Consider the following 23,164-nt stretch of genomic DNA (forward strand, 5'->3'; position numbering starts at 1 on the left):
GTGTTTTGTTTGTTTTTTTTTTTTTGCATAATCTTCAATATAAATCATTAGGTGCTCGTTTCTGTTCTCTACACACTAACTATAACGCAGATAATAAATCATGTAAGCTTACTTAAAAGTAACATAGCTTTAATTCTCATTGTTAACCAACCATTAATCTAGCCCATTGTTTATTATTGTCTTTAGAGTTTGCCATCGAGTAACCAATCTGAAGTTGCGGCATTTATTCGAACAAAACTGGAGGTAAACACACATTTTACACGGATATAAAATGGTATATACCAACAATAATTATTCGAAAAATACCACTGTTGTTGGTGGAATATTGTCTTCAAGTCATCTGATTAAAGCATAGCTCTGGTTCTTTTACTCAGTGGCGTAGATTTCTTTTTGACATGGGGATGGAAAAAATTCTTGAAATATAGTATATCCAGCACCTTTTGGCGACAGAATAAGTTTATGGTACAAATGCGTGCGAAGCGCGCAAACAATTTTGCCATTTTAAAGCTAAACTGATGAAATATTGCGCAAAAGTGGAAAAATGGGATCTACGCCTATTGTTTTACTTTTCATTGGTGACGTGTTTCATCACTACAGCACCAAGATGTGGCCAGGTCTAGAAATACAACCACTATCTCTCTTTTATCCTTAATATAGTGTTTTAGTTCCGTTACTTTAACCATTGAGATCTCTCAGGTAAAAAACCTATTTTTTAATTGTTGTGGTGTTCCTTTGTACAGACCCAAATGTGGCCAGATCTAGAAATACAACCACTGTCGCTCTTTTATGCTTTCGGTCTTTTAGCTCCGTTACTTTATCCATTGAGATCGCCCAGGTAAGTATCCAAGTTTTGTTTAAAAACTTTATATTTAATATTATCAAGATAACGGCAGGGTCGATGAAATCATTTAAGCTTGTGTTTATTTAAAAGGGTTTCATCGTTCTCTAAAACAAAATAGTTAAAAAATAATTAAAATTATTGAAAATGTTCTCATCTATTAAAGGAGTATTTCGTGATCCTAGCATCCTCTTTTTATGATATTTTTCAGTACATATCCACGAAAAAAGCATATTCCCAAAATTTCAGTTGATTCCAATATTGCGTTTGCGAGTTATGCATGATTATGTGTATTATACTGCTCCATAGACAATACGTTGTAATTTCGTTCTGGTGCACCAGAACGAAATTCAAATTTCACGATATCTTTGCTAAACGAATTAATCTGCAAGAAATATTTTGTACATAAACATTATGTAGCCAGAGGTTTCCAGTGATATAAAAATCTTAACTTTTTTGGAGAAAAGTGGGGGGATGAGGCTATGGATCACGAAGTGCCCCTTTAATTGGTGCATAGCTTGTAAATTAACATGAGTGGATGTTCATAAAATCTTAATTTAAAACGATTAGCTAAATACAGTTCGAAAATTATTATACTTAGTTCTCTGGGTTAATAGGGTGAACAAATTTAATCTTTCCCCAGAGTAGGCCAGTGCAGATAAACGTTGAAAAAAAAACCCAATGCATCCGGCCGGATTCAAACCGGCGACCTTCGTATTACTAGCACGACGCTCTAACCAACTGAGCTATAGAGGCACGCTGGAGAAGAGCGGAAGATATAATAAATCTATAGGTATTAGGTTCGAATGATGGTCGTCGCATTCCTAGCGGAAGGCATCAGAACTGCATATCTATAACAAATACACGAAATTTTTAGGTTATTGAGTTTAATATGTTGCAAAGAGAAACAAAAACATTGTAAAACGTACATAACTCAGTAACAATAATAAATCAAGCAAGTTTTTAATGTATGATTTGTAGAATGAACTTTTGTAAAGCATCAAAGCGTTATTTTTCAATAATATATTGATTTAGATAATGAAAATCAAATTTTTGGGTGCTTCGACCAACAATACATCGTGTACCCTTAATCTGATAACAGGGTGGTTTACACGTACAATAAGGGATGAAAACAAAACTCGACCGCCGGTTGACCATCGGTTACCGGCTGTTGAAACAGCGTTCCATTGCTTGGAACAATAGCAACTGGACCCAACCGGACGGAACCACCCGGAATTGGCGGTCGACCACTGATCGAGTTTTGATTCCATCCCTAATGCGATGTTCGTATGTTGTGTTCTCAATGATATTTATGTATTGGCTATTTCTTACAGGTTCTATCCATATTTTGGCTTCGATACACCAATAGCTGAATACAGACAAAGAGAAGGCTACACATATCAACTCATTCTGTTGCATCCAAAAAGTAGAGGCGAGATTAGACTTCAAAGTACCGATCCTTTGATGTACCCCAAAATAGATCCACACTATCTTGAGAACCAACATGATGTTGATGTTCTGGTTGAAGTACGTGTTAGAAAATATATTTAAAAAGTAGATGTTAAGATTATAAGACAATTCAGTAATTTGTTAATGTCTTTTGGTGGCGTAGCGTCGTATGGGCAAAAATGCAAAAAGGAAAAAAAATAAATAAAAATACATTATATTTGAAAATAAACCGCCAGCACTTTCTGAATTAGGCGCGTCCCTGCTGTGTCAAATTGGGTGATTCTAAGTACCCTGACTCTTATAAATGTTTGTATCTGTTTATTTATGTTTGTATGGTATATGTGAATGATAACTATCTAAAGCTCTTTAAAGTATAAAACTAGTGCAGCAATTTTTTTCATCTTACCCTTTTCACGTCTTTAGGCAATACGTATAGCAAAGACGATCTCGGAGAGCAAAGCTATGTCACCACTTGAGTAAGTAGAATCATCCATATTGATGAATGTTTTCAGTTGCAGTATATGAAGTTTGGAATTAAATCAAAATACTGGACTTACTATTTTTAGCAAAGCTACGTTGCGTGTGATACCATCACACTTCATCAGGCAACTGACCCGCTGGATTGGTCATGTGACAGACGGCTGGGAAATTTATCGGCAACGTTGCCTAGCGACGCATTTACCAGAGTAGAGGAATTCACCAGACATGCGCAATTAGCCCAACATCAGCTGGTGAAAGACCGCCATGTTAAAAAATTCCGTAAATTGAAAACATCGCGTGCGGATTTGGATACCGATTGGAGGAATAGCGGCAGTTCTGTGAACGAATCTAACGCTGAGAAATGGATCAAAAACCTGTCGGATCGTCAGTTATCGAATCAGGAAGTGAAAGTGCTCCCTAAAGGCTTGAATTTCGCTGTTGTACCAGAACGTGTACCGGTTGCAGAATTCATCACCGTTATCGAATCAGCGATACAACAAGCTCATTTAAATTCATCAGATGCGGAGACTTTGAGAAATAAAATCTGTAATACGCTATACAATACAAAACTACCGGAATCTAATATCACCAAGGATGAACGGAAAGCTTTAGCGGAGTTAGCCAAGGATGATAATATTGTAGTGGTACCCGCTGACAAAGGTAAATGTGTAGTTGAATTGAACAAACCTGATTATGATAGCAAATGCAAAGACCTACTCAAAGACAAGAAAACGTACAAACCTGTAGGCTACAATCCCACCAGTGGCTACAGAAAGAAAGTGACTGATTTTACAACTAAGATAACCACTGAGGGTACTTTGAATGTTATTCAAAAGAGGAAACTAGATCCCCCCTCGGAGCCAAATGTGCCTGCCTTTTATGGGCTCCCAAAGATTCACAAAGCCGAACCAATACCTGTCAGGCCAATCGTGAGTAGTATTGGGTCCATAACATACAATCTTGCTAAGTACGCGGTCCATTAGTCGGAAAGTCACCGCACCACAAAAATACGCAGGATTTTGTCAATCAAATCAAAGACATTAAGCTTCATGAAAGTGAGACCATAACTTCTTATGATGTAAGTGCCCTCTTCACCTGTATCCCATCAGACTTTGTTATCAAACGTAGTAAAAGAGTGCCTCAGAAATGATGCCACTTTACATGACGCACATCTTAGCGTAGATCAAATTGTGGAACTTGTAGACATTTGCTTGAAACAACTTACTTTTTATACCAAGGCAAATATTACAAGCAGCAACATGGGTGTGCTATGGGCTCCCCAGTTTCACCTATAGTTGTTAATTTGTGCATGGAAAGTTTTGAACAAGATGCATTACGTTTGTACACGGGTACACCCCACGCCTCTGGCTTCGTTTTGTCGACGACACTTTCGTTGTTTTAGAGCGTAGTGAGTTGGAAAACTTCTTTCACCACATCAATGATATAGATGAGAACATCAAATTCACCCAAGAACTTTGCAAAAACAGCTCCCTTGCATTTCTTGACTGTATAATCACCGTGAAAGGTGACGGCTCCCTATCATCCAAAGTATATAGGAAACCCACACACACAGACCATTATCTACAATTTGTGTCTCTCCATCTTCTAATACACAATGTATTACATTTTGCAAGTTGTGAGAATTGAAAGGACCAAATTCCAACTTAACGATTTTTATTAAAACGTCTAGAATATGAGAGACCTTGTTTTGCACCGGGTTTTATATTATTGCTTATTATCGTTTTTATTGAAACAGGTTGAAGCACGTGGACCTCAAAATGCCTAGCAGCCTTCACTCTACGTGGTCTAGTGAAAATCTGGAGGAGTATGTACGCCACTTTGCTTGGACGTTATACCATCCAGTTGGCACATGTAAAATGGGAGCAAGCAATGATTCTACAGCAGTTGTGGATCCCCAACTAAGGTACATCTTTGTGTTGGTATCTCTACAATGTTTGTACCTTTTTTGTTATTCCCCGTTGGATGTTTTGTCACATTTTTCCTTTTTATACATTGCTAGTCTGGTTCCCTTGGAAAAGATTTTCCCGTGAGTTGCTCCTTCAAAAAGGGGTGAATTTTCCTATTCAAGTACCAAGTCCACTATCCCGAAGAATGTTATCTGTGGGGAAATGAAGGGAATTTCGGACAAATTATATTTTTATTACATTATTTCCCGACCACTGGCGGCATTATATTCCTACTATCCCATTGCATCTAACATTGCCAACCACCGGCAAAACCCTGTATGCCCCACCCCTGATACCGGTAAATCCCCGTGTAATGCCCGGTTGCAATCCCACACAGTGTCATCGCCCCGATATCTTCATGGCAGAAAATGCCATGGTAGGGTGAATCCACAGCCACGAATGGCCATTGTGTTCCCACCTGTTTAATATTTTTAAACACATAATAGGCTGAAGGACATCCGACTAAGGCTAATGACATTAGCCTGTGACTGACCTCTGTACGGTCAGCGAGCATACATAGGCCATTGTCATCTGCTTTTAAACTGCCTTTACGATAGTCTCCTACACAATCAGTTTGTGTCAGTCGGTCTGACACTCGTCGATCCTGTATGTTCGTGATAGCCACATACAGTCTGGCCCGAGACTACCTCCACGAGGGTCTACGCTGCGCTATATAAAATCTAAATTTTGGCCTCTTTTTCATCTCAAGACGCACGCTAGTTTTTCAAAGCGCAAACTAACGACGATAATATATGTTGAACATATATGTTCAAGTGCAAGGAACCAGATCTAGTTTCTTTATATGAAATCATTTACTGGAGATATTCATCATTTTCCACCCCGGTATCCAAAGATTTATCGTCTGAATATCAATCGTGCATAGCACATTTACGTGTATCGATCCCGTGTATTCATTTCAGTGTCTCTGGCTGTACTAATGTAATTATTAACCGGGCGATGTCGGTGTGTCCCAGCCAGTGCCAATACTTCAATTACCGCTTTGCCGTTTCACTACGGATGCCATCTGATCAATAATAATTTATTACTATTATTATTATTTTAGGGTGAAAGGCATCACAGGTCTTCGAGTAGTAGATGCTTCTATTATGCCGCACTTGACATCGGGTAACACCATGTCGCCATCCATTATGATTGGAGAGAAAGGAGCAGATCTTATCAGGGAAACACGTACCCACCATACGGATGCCTCTAAGCTTTAAGGCGACGCTATCTTTTGTGCGTAATTATAGAGGGCCAGGGGATTCACTCTATCATGAAAAAAAAAGATACAAACAAGGCTATTGATGATAATATGTATACTGCAAGTATCTTCATGGACCTTTCAAAGGCCTTTGATACTATTGATCATGACATCTTATTACAAAAGTTGTACCATTATGGTTTTCGTGGTGTACCGTATAACTGGTTTGAAAACTATCTGTCAAACCGTAAACAATATGTTTCTTTTAATTCTGCAAAATCATCTTATACCAGTGTGAAGTGTGGGGTGCCACAGGGCTCCATCTTGGGGCCATTACTATTTATTATATATATGAATGACATTAGCAGAACATCCCAACTTCTATCGTTTATATTATTTGCAGATGACACAACTGTTTTTCTTTCTGATAATAATATTCAAAGGCTTTGTGACAATATGAATAAAGAGTTGAAGGAGATTGTTAACTGGTTTAAGTGTAACAAGTTATCCTTGAATGCCAGTAAAACAAATCTTATGTTTATTGGAACACCTCATCAAACTAAAAATATAACTGATGTCCACAATGTATTTCTGGATGGATGCAAACTTACACGTGTATATGATGTTAAATTTCTGGGCATTACACTTGATGACACCTAACTTGGAGGTCACATATTAACAACAGTAGTAAGACGTGTTCTAGAAATATTGGTGTCCTAAACAAACTAAAACTTTTTTCCCGCAAAACAAGCCTGTATCAGTTGTATTGTACGCTAATCTTACCATATTTAAGCTACGGTATAATATTGTGGGGTTCTACTAATAAGTATGATTTAAGCAGACTTGTGAAGCTCCAAAAAAGAGCAGTAAGAATTATAAATAATAGTTCGTATCTTTGTCACACCAAACCATTGTTCGAAAAGTACAATTTACTTAATATATGTCATCTGTATAATAAAGAACTGGGTATATTTATGTACAAATATCATAAGGGACTATTACCAAGATCATTTGACAACTTGTTCATAAACATGAAGTCTATTCACAATTATAATACCAGAAAGAAAGAGAATTATCGAACTGACATCCATAAAGTCACTGATGTTTTAACACTTGGTCCTAGGCTATGGAATAGTTTGCCAAGTGAAATTAAAGAAGCTAAACTGGTAAATGAATTCAAAAATAGTATGTTAAGGTATCTAAAAGAAAACAAATAATGCCTCTTATAATTCATATTATGTTATTCACTGTACTACTTGATACTATAATAATGCTAAAATATTTGTTTGCTTAAAATTGTATTATGGTAAATTATAAGATGGGTTCTTTGTAAATCTTCTTTTTTTTTTTAAATTTTTATGTTTATGTGTATATTCGTTGTTTTGATTAAATTATAATTATTTGTTAGTTAAAAGGTGGTACATCGTTATCAGGCCTCGGCTTTGTGGTGTACCTACCTTCATCAAATCTTGTTAATACACAATAATTGTATATAATATTGATATAATGTTTGTATGAGATTGATGAAAATAAAAGATTGATTGATTGATTGATAAAAAATATGTGAAGAAAGCAAAGAGCCACAGGAATAGAAAAAATGTAGAGTATTTCACGGCAGACACAATTTCTTTTAATGACAAAATTAATTAATTTAAATTAAATTAATTTTTGTAATCGATCAAAAAACAAACGTCTTATACCAATTTTGAATTTAGCCTGAATCCGTAAATATGCATGGCACCTCTCGCCTTTTTAAAGTTCATGTATGTTTTTACTTGCTGACAGTTTCGTCAGTGAGCCACTGACTTTATCAAAGCTTGGTGGTGTTGTGATGATCAAACAGCTGATGACTGGCGGGAAGTAACTTTTTAAGTGGATTTTATTTCTATGAGTATGAACTTCTTTTATTATCAAGCATAATGAGGCCGGTACCAACTTTTATGTGTTTATTAAATTTTAGCCCATGTTTGACCTACGCAAATCGTTAAGTGTGTATTGCCTATGGATCTATAAAATGGTGTGTGCCAGTCCTAAATATACATAGGCATGGCGTGCAATTGTAGGACTGGTATGGAGTCTAATACTGTATGTGGTTGTCGACGAGTGTTAGGAATCGCTCGGAAGCTGTGACCTCCCCTTTCAATAACTAAAAAATCATTTGACCCTCTTTACCTCTACCGCCCCTCGGCCCCCTCCGGTAGAATTAATTAATGGTCCCTAAAACGAAAGCTGCAAACCTGTTACGTCTTGTTGATTAAAGTAATATTTTCTACTGGTTTTATTATCACTTGTGTTGTTTGTGTTAAGATTTGTTATCCCATGAAGAGTAAGTTAAGTTCGTTAATGTGGTACAGCCACACGTACCCCGGCCCTCCCCCACACACCCTTCACCTTTGGATCATTGGTATCGAAAATATCGAAGTATCGTCGATACCTTTTGGTATCGGTTTCGGTATCGACAAAAGCTGGTATCGCCCATCCAGATTTCGCTACGCATGCACACAAAATCATAAACCGTCAATGAATTCAATTGGTATACAGGGTGTCCCATAAAAAATTACCGAGCGAATGAATTTGGACGTAAGTCGAGAAATTGATATTAAACGCCAGCGTGTAGCCCATCTTATTCTGCATCCTTTATGTTAATTTTACTGGAATCAGTTGACTGATTGGTTATCCTGTCAGTGGGCTTCATTGTTCTGTGAAATGCTTTTCGTTCTTTATAAACAATCTGTTTCTTGCAAAACATTTATATTAATAAGGTTTTGTTCAAATTTGAAAACCTGCACGATATTGAAAATGAAAGCTTGAATGTAAGATGATGCTCGGTACTTGTAAATATTTTTTTAGTTAATGTTGCTATAAATGTTGCATAAAGTATTATTGGATAAAAGAATTCCAGCTGGCTTAAAATATTTTCACACACATTTAAGTTTTTTGGAAGATTATGTAGAAATTGTAATGCAAACTTTAAATATTTTAAAACTTTAAAATACTAATGTTACATGGTATCAAAAATCACACGTTGTGCAAGCACTTGATCATTGCCATTCTTGGCTCAAATGTTCTTTGGAAAGTAAAAATATAACATATTTGCACAACCTAAAAAATTTAAGTTGGAAAGCTTCCAATTGCAGAAATCTGCAGAAAAGTTTTCTCGGACAAACTGTTATTCATTTTCATTCAAAGCATGAATAACATAACACCGTCGGATTATAAAATAGATAATGTAGACTAAATTTAATGAGATACACAAACTTTAGGAAGCGGTGAGCGAGTATGAAAAAACCGCCTGTGATCAAACTTGGAATGAACTGCATTGATGCGCGCATTATGTAATTGTTCAATTCTTCGCAACCAGTCAATCGGATCAACTACAATTTTCGTACGTGATGCATAATAAATAGGCTATGCGCTACATTTTAAATTTTTTGATTTTGATGTCTGTTTCCCGACTTACGTTCAATTCTATTTACTCGGTAATTTTTTCTGGGACACCCTGTACACATGAGGCTACCATAACCTGCCACCATATCAAGTTGAAGTTAATCGGTTATTCTATTTGAGTTACAGAATGGATTAATTGGAATGTTTGAAAAATAAAATAAGCTCATTAATATTAATAAATATGCAAATTACATGACACAAACCTATACAGCACATCAACTCACCATATCCTATCCAAGTTTGAAGTTGATCGTGCATTGCGTTGATGCTGCACAGTAGATTAACATCATTAATGAGTCTGTTTCCGCCAACAGTTTGCGACAGCCAACCAGGCAGATATCCAGCCAACCATCTATAAGCCCCACATATGTGTGGAGACCAAAACAAAAATCTTCAGCAATAAGGATATTTTAATTTTGTTCGCATGATATTATATGGCCTACATTTTATAGCTGACGGGATCATACTCAAGAAGGATAGTGTAGCTGTAGCTTACCAAAATAATGACACCCTCCAAACAAGAGAAATTATGGGTTCTTATTTTTCAGACGTGATGTACGTATTTCGCTAGTCGTGGTATCAGATCTTGCAAGTAAATTTAATCGCGCAGAGCTTTCACGCACGCGTATACGCATAAGCTATAGTTTATTTGGCTTCCTCGAAAGTATGTGCTTATAACATTTTAGCATCCGGGTACTTCGAAGCGATACGCGATTCATTAATAATTAAAGATTCACTTTTTAAAACAAATATCATTATCAGTCAAAGGATATTGATCAGACTCATGAAGTATTTTGGTGTTGTAAATCGTCAGAATCAATATAAAAAAATCACGACACAACCCTTACCTAAAATGAACTATTCTGTACTGGAAGACAGAGATAAAAAGACCAGTTTGCGTCTGACGTCATCTGTCAATCAAACTCGAGAACGGTTTGTTTACAAGTGTCGTGATGATATGAGTTGCTGAACGCGGCGATAAAACCGGGCGCCTTATTGTTAATGTTGCACCTTCAAACATACAAACCATCTCAAAAGTTAGGTCTTTATAGTAGGAAACCTTTTTTCGCGAAGGCACCGTGTCAACAATGCCTAGCAAAGTTGCTTTTTGCCTTGTAAAAGTACGTAATTTTTCGCCATTTTGTGCTATTCCTTTTCTCCGATCGGCACCAGGTATATCGACCTTCCTTTTACGCGCTATTAACCAATCAAGGATCGTAGGGAATTTGATTGACAGTGACGTCAGACGCAAACTAATCTTTTTATCTCTGTTTTCAATTATATAAATATTGTTTGATCAAAGTAAATAGATCGGAGAATGAATTAATCGTTTGTTTACATAAAGGAGTCAAACGCGACTTCGTCATGTCAGTTGGTGTGAGTAAAATTGGGCAAAATCGGTGGCAAATAATTCAGAAAAACCCCTAATTTTGACATATTTGGCACAGCAAAATTATATTCGAATACCTTATAACTTGTATTTTCAAATAATTGTTACCCACTTCTCTCCAAGCACATATTTTGAATAGTATTACCCTGTTCGAAATAAGGGAATTGCCTGAAAGCACTGCTGGGTTAATCCAAATGATTGAAGCGTTTTTCGGCAGACTATAGTTGCATTTTATTACGGTGTACAGCTTTGCTCCAAAGCCGACCTATTTTCCATCCAAAATAATAAAGAAGGAAAAACCATGCTATCTCCCCTTTGAAAATATGGTCTGATGACCGGTATACCCATTATTTTTCCCATTAAATTAGACTGCTCATGAACATTTTCCAGTAAACCTGGTTAATAACTAGCGCTGCTGCTGCAGCAGGTATATTGTTTTCAAAAATAAAATCCTATTACATGTTACAATACGTCCAAATAAAAGGACCAGAAAGAAAATTAATGAAGTGATTCGTCTGTTGAAACAAAAAATAATGTTCCATGTTCATATTACTCCAAAGCAATTACATTTACCCGTGTTCACGTTTAAGTGGGTTAATAATTGTCAACATCATGTGCTGTAAGAACGGGGACTGCTCTATAATCCGAAGGTTCTATAATCCGAAGGTTCTTTAGTCCGAAGGTTCGCTAGTCCGAACACGTGTTCATAGCATTCGTTAGTCCGAATTTTAAAAGAGGTTCTCTAGTCCGAAAAAAATTGAAAAGAGGTTCTTTATTCCGACGATTCTTTATTTCGAAGGTTCTATAGTCCGAATTTTAAAACGGTTCTCTAGTCCGAATATGAAAATAGTCTCTATAGTCCGAATTTAAAAAGGGTTCTATAGTCCGAATATGAAAATAGTCTCTATAGTCCGAATTTTAAAAGGTTTCTATAGTCCGAATATAGAAATAGGCTCTATAATCCGAATTCAAAAAAGGGTTCTCTAGTCCGAAATTGTAAAACGGTTCTATAGTCCGAAACGGATACCGTGTTCTTTAGTCCGAATCAGTAAAAGGTTCTATAGAATATTTAAAACATTAACATATACTGCGCCCTCTAGCTAGATAATACTAAAGCAGAGTCTATGGCAAACGGGATATGACGCTACTGCTATTAAAAGGGCGCACACCACCAAATCACGATGTAATGACGATGTAATGTAGATGGATTCCGGTAAAAACAAAAATCTTTTTAGAGATATTTTGGCCTTTCTGTGGAAAAAAGAGAGGCATGTTATAGCTTAAATAAATATTTGAGATCTACACATGAACTTGGATCGCCCAACAAGTTGCATAACACAATTTTTTAATAAAGTAGGCCCTCGGAATGAAAAATGGCCAGAAACGGGTATTCAGGGTCTACCCTGAACGGGTCGAAAATGAAAAACGGATAAAAATTAAGAAAATATCACCAGAATAAAGGTGAACGTTAATGTATGCTACGAAAAATATCCAGAAGAAACCAACCATGTTAAACTTCAGAACACGGTATCCGTTTCGGACTATAGAACCGTTTTGCAATTTCGGACTATAGAACCTTTTTTTAAAATTCGGACTATAGAGCCTATTTCCATATTCGGACTATAGAACCCTTTTTAAAATTCGGACTATAGAGCCTATTTTCATATTCGGACTAGAGAACCGCTTTTAAAATTCGGATTAAAGAACCTCTTTATTATTCGGATTAGGGAACTTTTTGAAATTCGGACTATAGAACCTTCAAAATAAAGAACCGTCGGAATAAAGAACCTTCGTAATAAAGAACCGTCGGATTAAAGAACCTTCGGACTAAAGAACCGTCGGACTAAAGAACCTTCGGACTATAGAGCTTCCACCGTACGAACACATTTAGAAACCGACCAGGTCGATATTGACATGTCGCTATAATGTCAACAATTAGTTATCCAATGTGAAACCTACCATTAAATCACTGTTAACGCTTCTGAGCAAGAAGCAGCTGTATATCTACAGTTAGTTATTTATTGACAATAAATCTATCGATACGTGAGACCTAAGACCAAATTTCTTGATCGACATGGTCAAAAATATTGCTTTCCCGCCCTTGCTTAAGGGTTGATGTAGGTTAACCAAGAGCAGTCACAATTATTTTCATTTTACAAACAGAGTCGTTGTCGGAGATTGCGCGTGTGGAAATATTTGAGAAATTCCGTGCTAGTTCATATTCATTCCAATATTTGTCGAGTGAAATTGGTTGATTACATGCATGGTAGTGTTCAAAATGTTATAAATCAAAGGCTAGCACGATTTTAATCAAAAGTGCATAATATATTTCACAGACAATATTTTGATATCAACGCATTTTGATGACACGTGGAATACTGGCGTTTTGATATGCACACGACAAGATGCCATGATGCATGAGGAGTTTGGAAGTATAATGGTCAATGCAACGAACGAAACTCAGTCAATGCTCTTTGAAGATTGGGAAGATGCCACTCACCAGTCCTCATCAGCATATCTCATGTTCAGAAAGGTTTTTCATGGAATCACTGCTGTTTTAACCATATTTGGTAACCTTTGGTGTTGTTTCGTCATACGCCGCGCTAATGAATTTAAGAAGGCAACGAAAATATTTCTCCTATCGCTGACAATATCGGATTTGTTTTTAGGAATCTTTGTAACGATTCCGTCTTACGCGTTATTATGGGGTGATCATTTCACTTTGAAGTTTGCCCATTCATCCTGTAACGTTATTGGAAAGGCGCATCTAACTCTGAACATCGTATCGATCCTCTCACTCCTGGGAGTCAACATAGAGCGTTATCTACAGGTTGAATTCCCATTACGAGCACCATCCATCACAACAACAAAACGTGCAAAGATTTATATCGCTTTTGTGTATTTCATTGCAGCACTATGTTTGACCATTTATCTTTTGTTCCCACCTTCATCTGGTACATTTTATGACAAGGATCGCCTGTTATGTCGTGTTTTTAACGATGTAAAGGACACATATACAATCATATCATTTATACTGTCAACAACGATATTTGTGGCGATACCATTTTTGTTGTTAACATCCATGTATGCCCGTATCTATTGGATAACACATAGACATAATCAAAGGGCTGTTAAGATTGATAATATACTTAACCCATCACAAGATCACCAACCTTGCAAAGTTTGCAAGAAAGACGCAAAGGCGCTTTTTACATTCTTAATTGTAACAGGGAGTTTTATAGTCGGTTGGGCGCCCATTATTTCACTGTTAATCTACAAATTACACACGGGTAACGATCCTTCGGTTTATTTGGAATCATTATTTTATATAATCTTACTGAGCACCTATTGGTGGAATATTATTATTTACATCGCAAGAACTCAATCTTTTCGGAATACTTTTCTTCGCATTTTATCAACGTATCCGTTTAAGTGTGCTGAGCGATATTCACCGGTGTCTACAAATTCTTTCAACGACAACAGAATTCAGCAACCAGGTACTTCAGAAATTGGCGTAGAGACTGTTTAAGTGTTGATTGTGCTGTTGAGGCTTGTGGAGCACGCTACAAATCACTGCGCTTTAAAAAAAAAACTGGAATGAGCAAATTGAGGTTTCTGTATCACAGCAATGGGCCAGTTTAAATCCATACACTCCTAATGGAAGATATGACCTTAATCTCCCACACAGGGGATTAAATTTCAAATGGAGTCACCCATTTCGCAATACTGACTAATCAGATATAACTATAAATTGATCTATTTGTATGAAATTATATTTACAATGACTATAGAGGGCAACATTATCGCTTGACAGTGCCCAGTCGTTATTGTTATTGTCGCTGCCCGCGCTCGGAGACTGATGGAGCATCGCGCCAGGCGTCAAAGATTTGCCGTCATCCGAAACATCGGATCCCAAAATACCTCACAGTTTACGGGTCATTTAACGAAATTATTGACATATAGTCTGTTTTAATTAACTACTTTTGGTCGCAATAGCAAAACACCATTAGCCATGTAATTAACTTTAATATCAAATGCATTAGTGGCTCATTCTGGAAGGAATGGTATCATTCAAAAAATGATCTATCTACAAAAGTCAATCATCAAGATGGTAGAAAGTACATTCAACTGATTATCATCGCGTAATACTTTCTAAGCGTACCTCCAAAAATCAACACTTAATCAGAAAATTAATTAATTATTAAGCTGTATTCCGTACTTTTCACAATGTGACTTTTCTTCAATTTGTAGCCATATAAAAACTAAGACAACGCACATGATTCCACAACTTAGACTCTTTAATGCAATGAACCCGTCTTAAACCGCTGTACATATATTTGTTATTCTTGAAATAAAAGCTTTAAACATTCAAACTACCATAATCTGAAATAAGGTGTTTGATATCATCAGTCAAAAGGTGATGCTCTGACACTCCGGAATAAATTGAGTCCTTGCATAACCATTAGAGAATGAATTTGGAGAAAACCTTCTGATAATTACAAACAAGACCTTCCCTCTAAGCTTTTAATCCGATAAGCTGATTATATATTTGTTTTCATGAATTGGAAGACATTCTTTGATGTATTACTGAGCTCAATCATCTGAAATTACTGGAGCGTGAGCCACCCAGGCTGGTGGCTCAGCATAGTATTTTATTAACAGAAGGTTTTCTCCAAATTCATTTCCTAATGGATAACAAATTAACATTTATTTTATACAGCATATAATATACAGGGTGTCCCATAACAAATTACCGAGTGAATAAAAGTGAACGTAAGTCGAGAAGTAGACATCAGAATCAAAAAAATTAAAATTTAGCACATAGCCTTTATTGTGCATCACGAACGAAAAGTTTATTTGATTCGGTTGACTGGTTGGGAAGAAATTAACGATTACATAATGCGCGCATCAATGCAGTTCATTCCAAGTTTGATCACATGCGCTTTTTTCATACTCGCTCACCACTACATACAGTTTGTGTATCTCATTTAAATTTAATCCACATTATCTAATTTATAATCCAACGGTGTTATGTTATTCATGCTTTCACTGAAGATGAATAACAGTTTATTGGAAGCGTTCCAATTTTAATTCTATAGGTTGTGCAAGTATGTTATATTTTAACTTACCAAAGAACATTAATGAGCCAAGAATGACAAGGATTAAGTGCTTACAGTTTACGTGTGATTTCTGATACCATGCAACATTAATGTTGAAGTTTTAAACGATTTAAACTTTGCATCACAATTCCTACAAAATATTCCAAAAACTTTAATGGCTTTTTTTAATTCTTTGTGCAACATTTATATCAACATTAACAAAAAAAGATATTTACAAGTACCGAGCATCATCTTACATGTAAGCTGTCATTTTCAATATTGTGCAGGTTTTCAAATTTAAACAAAACCTAATTAAATGTTTTGCAAGAAAAAGATTGTTTAAATAGAACGAAAAGCATTTCACAGAACAAACAATGAAGCCCATTGATAGTTAACCATTATAGTGCGCATTGTGTTGAATGATCTTCCTTTCAAACTTGGAATGAAGTGAATTGACGCATGCGTTATGTAATCGCTCATTTCTTCGCAATCAGTCAACCGATTCCAGTTAAATTGACGTATAGGATGCATAATAAGATGGGCTACACGCTGATGTTTAGATTATTGGATTCTGATGTCTATTCTTGACTTATGCCCAAATTCATTCGCCCGGTATTTTTTTCTGGGACACCCTGTATAGTAGCTGTATCTTGAACAAGTCTGATGAGTGATGAATGCAGTCTTAAATCTGGTTTGAAATCATATCATCTCCTATTTCATAAAGTCTTAAATGAAAACAAGTTAAATAATACTTGAGTTTCATTTATATATACGTTTTAAGCAATAATGTTAATGGCCTAATTTATCAAGTATCTAAAAACAGATTTGTTAATGTAAACATAATACCTTGCTACCCTTTGGACTGTTTACCTTTACACGTTATTTGTCACTGAAATGGAATCTAGCGTAAACAGAGGTGACTAAAGACAAATATATTAGTGTGCATACATAGCCAAAATGGCCTCATACCCACGGTAGCGTTCAAATCCCGCAATTCAACAATCTTATTTCAACATTTTAACTCAAGTTCTAGAGTATGAGTTTTTGTACCTAACACATTCAACGATCCATATATGAATGTACATGGCGCAATGCTGAGTTGAATGTTTCGGGCAGACTTGATTTATTGGTATGTCTTCAGTGTTTGAATCAAATATTTGCACATTTCAAAGACCAACAAAATCCTTACTGATCTTTAGCAAACGTAGTTGCCTCACAAAATGTAGGCAAATAAATTGATTTTTATTGAATGTAATTCACATCTGGAAAATATTTTTAAATGCTATTTCCATCCGGATTTTTATTTATATATAAAAGAATGCATATGGAAATCGCATCATGATGTAAGCAGTTCAAATTTCAACAGATTATTCTACGGGTAAGCGGCATGTAATGAATAAGGGAGAGCAGTATCTGATTTTAATTTACCACCAACTTTTAAATTGCGCCTGACGATGGTTTATTCAACATTCTTAGTCAGTGGGAGTGGTCTAGTTCGTAGACACATTTCTGATTGGACAATCGCATGATTTCGGGTGCCGTCTATCAGGTCGTAGACGACCCCACGTCATCATGCTTCTTGATAATGCGTAACACGCGTGTAGAGGTGCGCGTATGTATCGCTGGATGCGTAGACTAGTGCGGAATACGCGAACGCGCTAGCAATACGCGGAACAGAATACGTGAAGTTGTAAACAAGTTTCGTTCATTTTACATGTATAATGAGGGGAGTTTTTATGACGGTAACTTAGTTTTTGCTTAAAAATTTGTTTACAGTTATTAAAATAATATTTAACTGACTAAGAATGAGATAGTGGATACCGGCTGCGCCGGCATCCACTACTCAAAATATTGGACCTGCCTGTCGTCTATCACACGGTAGAGGATAGGCAAAATAAAAATTCCTATCGTTTATTCTCTAAATGATGTGTGTGAAATGGAATATTTAAAAGAAAATGTTATTCCGCTTTAGTGCAACCTTAATACATGATCACGAATCCTCAATTTGTACATATCTAATGTTACTACTCGTCCTGAGTTTATGATATGTTATTCCGCGTTAGTGCAACCTTAATACATGATCACGAATCCTCAATTTGTACATATCTAATGTTACTACTCGTCCTGAGTTTATGATATGTCATTGGCGACGAGCGAGTTTATGATATGTCATTGGCGACGTCATTGGCGACGAGCGACCGACTTCTGTCCATAGGAGATGTGAATCGAATACGTACACGATCCAATCCATTGCGCAAACCCATTTGTCTGTCACTGTCGACTCAACTATAAGTCCTTGGATTTCAGCAAAGATTCGAATAACCGCATGTAGACGTATAAGAATGTGACATTTATTGTCAAGAACCTTTGTATTACATTAATTTTGATGAAACTTTATTCTTTTCTCGGGAAGGCACGATGAGGCCCCATAGGTATTAAAGAGCACATAATGTTAAGGGATCTAAAATGAGCGTTTATTGCTTTTCGACAGTATTTTTTGTGGGACATGAGAGCACCTCAGACCTATCGAATTGCATTCTAAATACGAAGCATGTCTTTCTGATATCAAATAATTTTCATTTTTTGAAAATCATAATATAATACAAATTTTATGACAAATTATAAAATTTGATATTTTTCAAATTTTGATATATAACAGTCCTCGAAGTAAATTATATAAATCTAATGATATATTCTTAAAGTGTATGTAGCAGGAGGAAAAGCCGACGGTCAATTGAAAAATTTTACCTTTCATATTGAAGATATGGATTTTTTTCCCAAAAAGACCTAATTTTTTTTGGTGTTTTGGGAAAGGTCAAAATTTTCAATTGATCGTCGGCTTTTCATCCCACCTACATACACTTTAAGTATAAATCATCAGATTTATAAAGTTTACTTCAAGTACTGTTAAATATCAAAATATCAATTTTAATGATTTGCCATAAAATGTGTATTAAATTGCGAATTTCAAAAATCAAAATTATTTGATATCAGAATAACATTCTTCGTATTCAGAATGCAATTCGATATGTCTGATGTGCTCTAATGTCCCAAAATAAATACTGTCCAAACGTTCATACCCTAGCCCTTAATGAATTTAGGAACATATTCTTTTCCATAATGAATTCGGCTGAGTGACGAATCGAGAATTTTGACCAAATTGAGTTTTTGTATGATTATGATTATGTTTCAGATGATCTTTTATTTCTACCAAAAATTAATGGTAACTCTTACTCCCCGACGTAGTTATTGAAATTTTGATTTGGACGAATCACACCTAAGTGCGATAAATGAACTAGGCAGAGAGACGAATCGTATACTTACTATACTGTACAAATAAGGCTGATCTATAGTATTGTATAACTGGAAACCCCGAATTTTCTATATTAAATGTCCTTTACTGATATATTTGATACCAACGTATAGCTGTAGGTATCCTCTATCCAGTCATGGGCGTAAATCCCGGTGGAGTGGGGAACATGCCCTACGCACTCACTCCCACACTTTGTGGCAACATGAGAATATTTGTTGTTCTTTTCCGGCATTTTTGGTAATTCACAAACCCACAACCCCCTCCCAACACACACTTTTCAAGTGGAAATTTACACTATGGTGACTGACCAATTGGTGTTTTTTTTTTGGAGTTCAAGTACTTTATTGACTAATTCTTATAGGTTTGGGATGATGAATTTATGACAAACTGTACCTTGATAAATGCATTATACAACAAAGTAGTCTCACCACAGTATGGTGATAATTAAGTTTTGAAAACAGTCTGATGACAATTTTGTTTGCAAAACAACATGGTCAGATTGTTCTGATATATTTTGGACGATTTCCCATAAGTTTATTTAGAGCATGGGAAAAACATTACAAAATAGACTGAGCATTGTACATAGCCATATACGGCATGTAACATTCGACAAAAATGCGACAAACCAGCTTTTATACTTTATCAAGCTCCATATCCATCACGATGCGCATTGACCTTCAGGCTAGAAGAAAGGCATATGGATTTAAATTATTTATCTCGCAGGCATTAGCGAGCAACCTGTAGTGTGCGCACTTTTGCCAGGGGTTACAAGGCTGGCAAAAGTGCAAGCTTTATCCTGATTTACATCTTTTTTACCTTGTAGCAACCCAGCAAACACACACAAAAAAAACACGTTATACTTTGGGTTTGGGTTTAGATAAAAACGTTTTAATAACATTAAATGTCGGGTTATATAATGGTTATGCAAACGTTTTAAAACGTTTTGTATGAAAATACACTACAACAATATTTCTAAAATGTTTTCAACATGTTATTGTAAAATATTATTTGCAAACATTTTTGCCAAATATTTTGGATATTTGTAGTAGGTTATCAATAAATGTTTTTGAATGTTAGCAGCATCATCCCCCCCCGACAGCATCATCCCCCCGATTTTTTTCATTGTTGATGAGGTTTTGGTATCACATAATAGATACTATTTTTCTCATTACTATCCTGAAATTTGACGCTCCAAGTCGATGTATTTCCGGAGAAATCATGAAACACAGCGGTTTTTACAGGTTACCAGTTGTTCGCATTTTACACGACACGGGAGTTTTGGGTAGTCATAGAATGAAATCGGAATAGATTCGGAAGACTTCACCCCAGTACCAATTCGTCCGCAAAATACATCAAATAGGCCCCTAATGTCAAACTATAGATGGCGCTATAATGATATAAAATAAAAAACAAAAATAAAGAAATACATAAGAGGCGAAATAAATAAGGAAACATGACCTATATTGTCAAGCATGATACGAGGAATATGAAAGAAATTATGAGAAACCCCCCCCCATTAAAAAATTAGTTAAAAAATAAAACAAAAAAATCATAAATATGTGAAAATGTGCATCATATATCTAAAAATAAAGAAATAATTAAGCGAAGTAAATACAGCATGGGCTATCTTGTCAAGAATGATAATGAGCGCAGTGATATGTAATGTTTTTAAGATTAATCAGTATGAATAGAGGGTATAAAAGTGTACAGGGGCGAGCCGGTTTTGCCAAGGCGAACACTTCCTGTTTCCACCGGGACATGCGCTCGGCCGTTGTTTTGGGATGCCTGACCAGAATGTAATTCACGCGTACCAGTGTATTGGCTTGCTAATATGCTAATTATTCACATTTATGCTGAAATTGTTCCCGTTTTCTCACATAGATGGATAAAGGGGACAATATTTGACATTGTATGTAAGTTTCAAGAGAATCTATATCCTAAACCGATAGGGTTACCCCCCTTTAATACCCTTTTCCTTTACATAACCCGACATTTGAACGTTTTCTTGCAACCTTTTCTAACCTTTTGCCAATGATGTCGAAAACTGGGAAGATGTTGCGAAGGAATTGTATTGGTAAAAAGTTTAATCACACGGCTGCACCATGTAATGATGATCACACGGCTGCACCATGTAATGATGACCACACTGGTGCAGCACAAAGATGAGTATCACCACAATGCATCATGCTTTTACACAATACCTTGAGACTGGTTCCTGATGCATGCAACTGTCCATTTAACACGAAGGAGGGTTTTACAGCAGCAATATCACTGGGCACTTACGTTTTAGATGGTATTAATGAGCAATATTGCTATCACGTACTCATTAAAAGAGTTCAGAAATTAAGAACTCGTCAAAGTAAACAAAGGAAATTTAAAATTAAAAATTAAAATCCAGTCATTTTTTGACACGTAGATCAACCTAGCTCCTCTAAAAAATTGTGCAAGTGAAAAGCGCCCTCTTTGGCTAGAAAATAGTGTTGTGACATGCTGCTTACATCAACGTCAAGGGCGCAGTCTTAGCGTTCAACGTCAATTTGCTTGTTTTAATATCGAAATATGTTTAGTTATCAACGAAAGGGTACAATTACAATTGTGTCACTTTTACTAGGGAAGAGGGCTGTACATGTAAATCAATTTTAGCATCAAGATTATCGTTCCTTCGTGAAATTAAAGGAATGCATCAATTACACAATAATATAAAATTGAATTAAAGTTTTAACTTCAACACTACACTATTTTTCGCTCACCTGCAACGTGTTCACTAGTCCGACTAGCGTATTCAGCAGGTGGTGATGCTGTGTTGATATCTTGTCTACAATCGGGATATCTCTCACTGATGACGTCATATGATTGGCAGAATGACGTCATAAGATGTTACGATGTAGCGCCCCCCCCCCTGGGCTTCAGCAGGTTATCCCAAATAGGATCTATTTCTAGTCCTTGGTCAAGATTTAGTCACGGTTTTTGAGTCCTAAACTGCATGTCTTCAAGAACTCTCCGGGGAAATTCTTTTTGCTCCCATTCGAGCACCTTGACGTTTTCCCAATCAATCTGATGACCTTTAGATCTCACTACATGTTCTCTAACCGCTGATTTAGAGCTGCCTGCAGTTGACTTGTGTTCACTAAGCCTTTTCTCAAGCTTCCTGGCAGAGTCGCCGGTATAAACTCGCGTCACAATCAGCACAGTCGATTTGATACACAATCCCAGATTATTTAATGGGTTCTGTCTTGTCTTTAGGGGCTACAAGCGCACTTCTCAGAGTATTTTGAGGTTTTGAAGGTGTTTGAAACTCCCGCAGTCCTGAACGTTCTGCGTAGCTTCTCAAAAAGACCTTCTATGTAAGGTAGGGTGACAATAATCATGATAATACAACATTTTTTTTACTGCTTTTACTGTTTTATCATGATACATGTAGAATGATTTTTTGTTTACACTTGAAACAAATTAAAAGATAAATACATATTACACATTCTACAATTCTATTAATACATGTTCATTGTACATGTCAATTATTTTATTATTGTAAATACTGTTCTCTTTGGCACTCAAGACATGTTAAAAGACAAACAAATGAATGTTCTGTTATTAACTGTACTGTACAGGTATATTTGGATATAACATTCTACTTAATTTTCTGAAAAAAGCGGCACAAAAGGGTTTTCATACATGTGTTTTAGTGAAGCTGAACTCTGGATAACCGAAACCCAAATGAATGAAACAAACGGCATTTGAAAGCTGGGACTGCTCCCTTCACGTTGATGTAAGGATCTTGTCACAAATAAAATTTGAGACAGGCTGTATGTAACCTTCAGCGTGTAAATTTCGGAAGGCTATTATCATGATTATAGCCATGTCCCACTTAGTCCATGTCACACGTAAGGCCATGCTACACGTACTGTCTGTTCATACTACACCACAACTGCGTTCAGCGCATCGCAATGCAACTGCGCCGTAGTATGAACGGATCTTTAGGC

The 23,164-nt window shown here is 36.2% G+C and overlaps 1 protein-coding gene across 1 annotated transcript in view; it reads left to right on the forward strand.

The window, feature by feature from the left end:
• LOC140167042 (uncharacterized GMC-type oxidoreductase Mb1310-like) overlaps positions 1 to 5,954 on the forward strand; it is a 59,072-nt gene extending 53,118 nt beyond the window's left edge. Inside the window, exons 10-15 of the mRNA XM_072190520.1 lie at positions 187 to 243; positions 741 to 835; positions 2,173 to 2,365; positions 2,711 to 2,763; positions 4,524 to 4,691; positions 5,798 to 5,954. Of these exons, the coding sequence (XP_072046621.1) occupies positions 187 to 243; positions 741 to 835; positions 2,173 to 2,365; positions 2,711 to 2,763; positions 4,524 to 4,691; positions 5,798 to 5,954 (723 nt within the window). The remainder of the gene's footprint in view (positions 1 to 186; positions 244 to 740; positions 836 to 2,172; positions 2,366 to 2,710; positions 2,764 to 4,523; positions 4,692 to 5,797) is intronic.
• Positions 5,955 to 23,164: the final 17,210 nt, after the last annotated feature.

The sequence above is a fragment of the Amphiura filiformis genome, chromosome 12, assembly GCF_039555335.1.
Source record: "Amphiura filiformis chromosome 12, Afil_fr2py, whole genome shotgun sequence".
Taxonomy (NCBI): Eukaryota; Metazoa; Echinodermata; class Ophiuroidea; order Amphilepidida; family Amphiuridae; genus Amphiura; species Amphiura filiformis.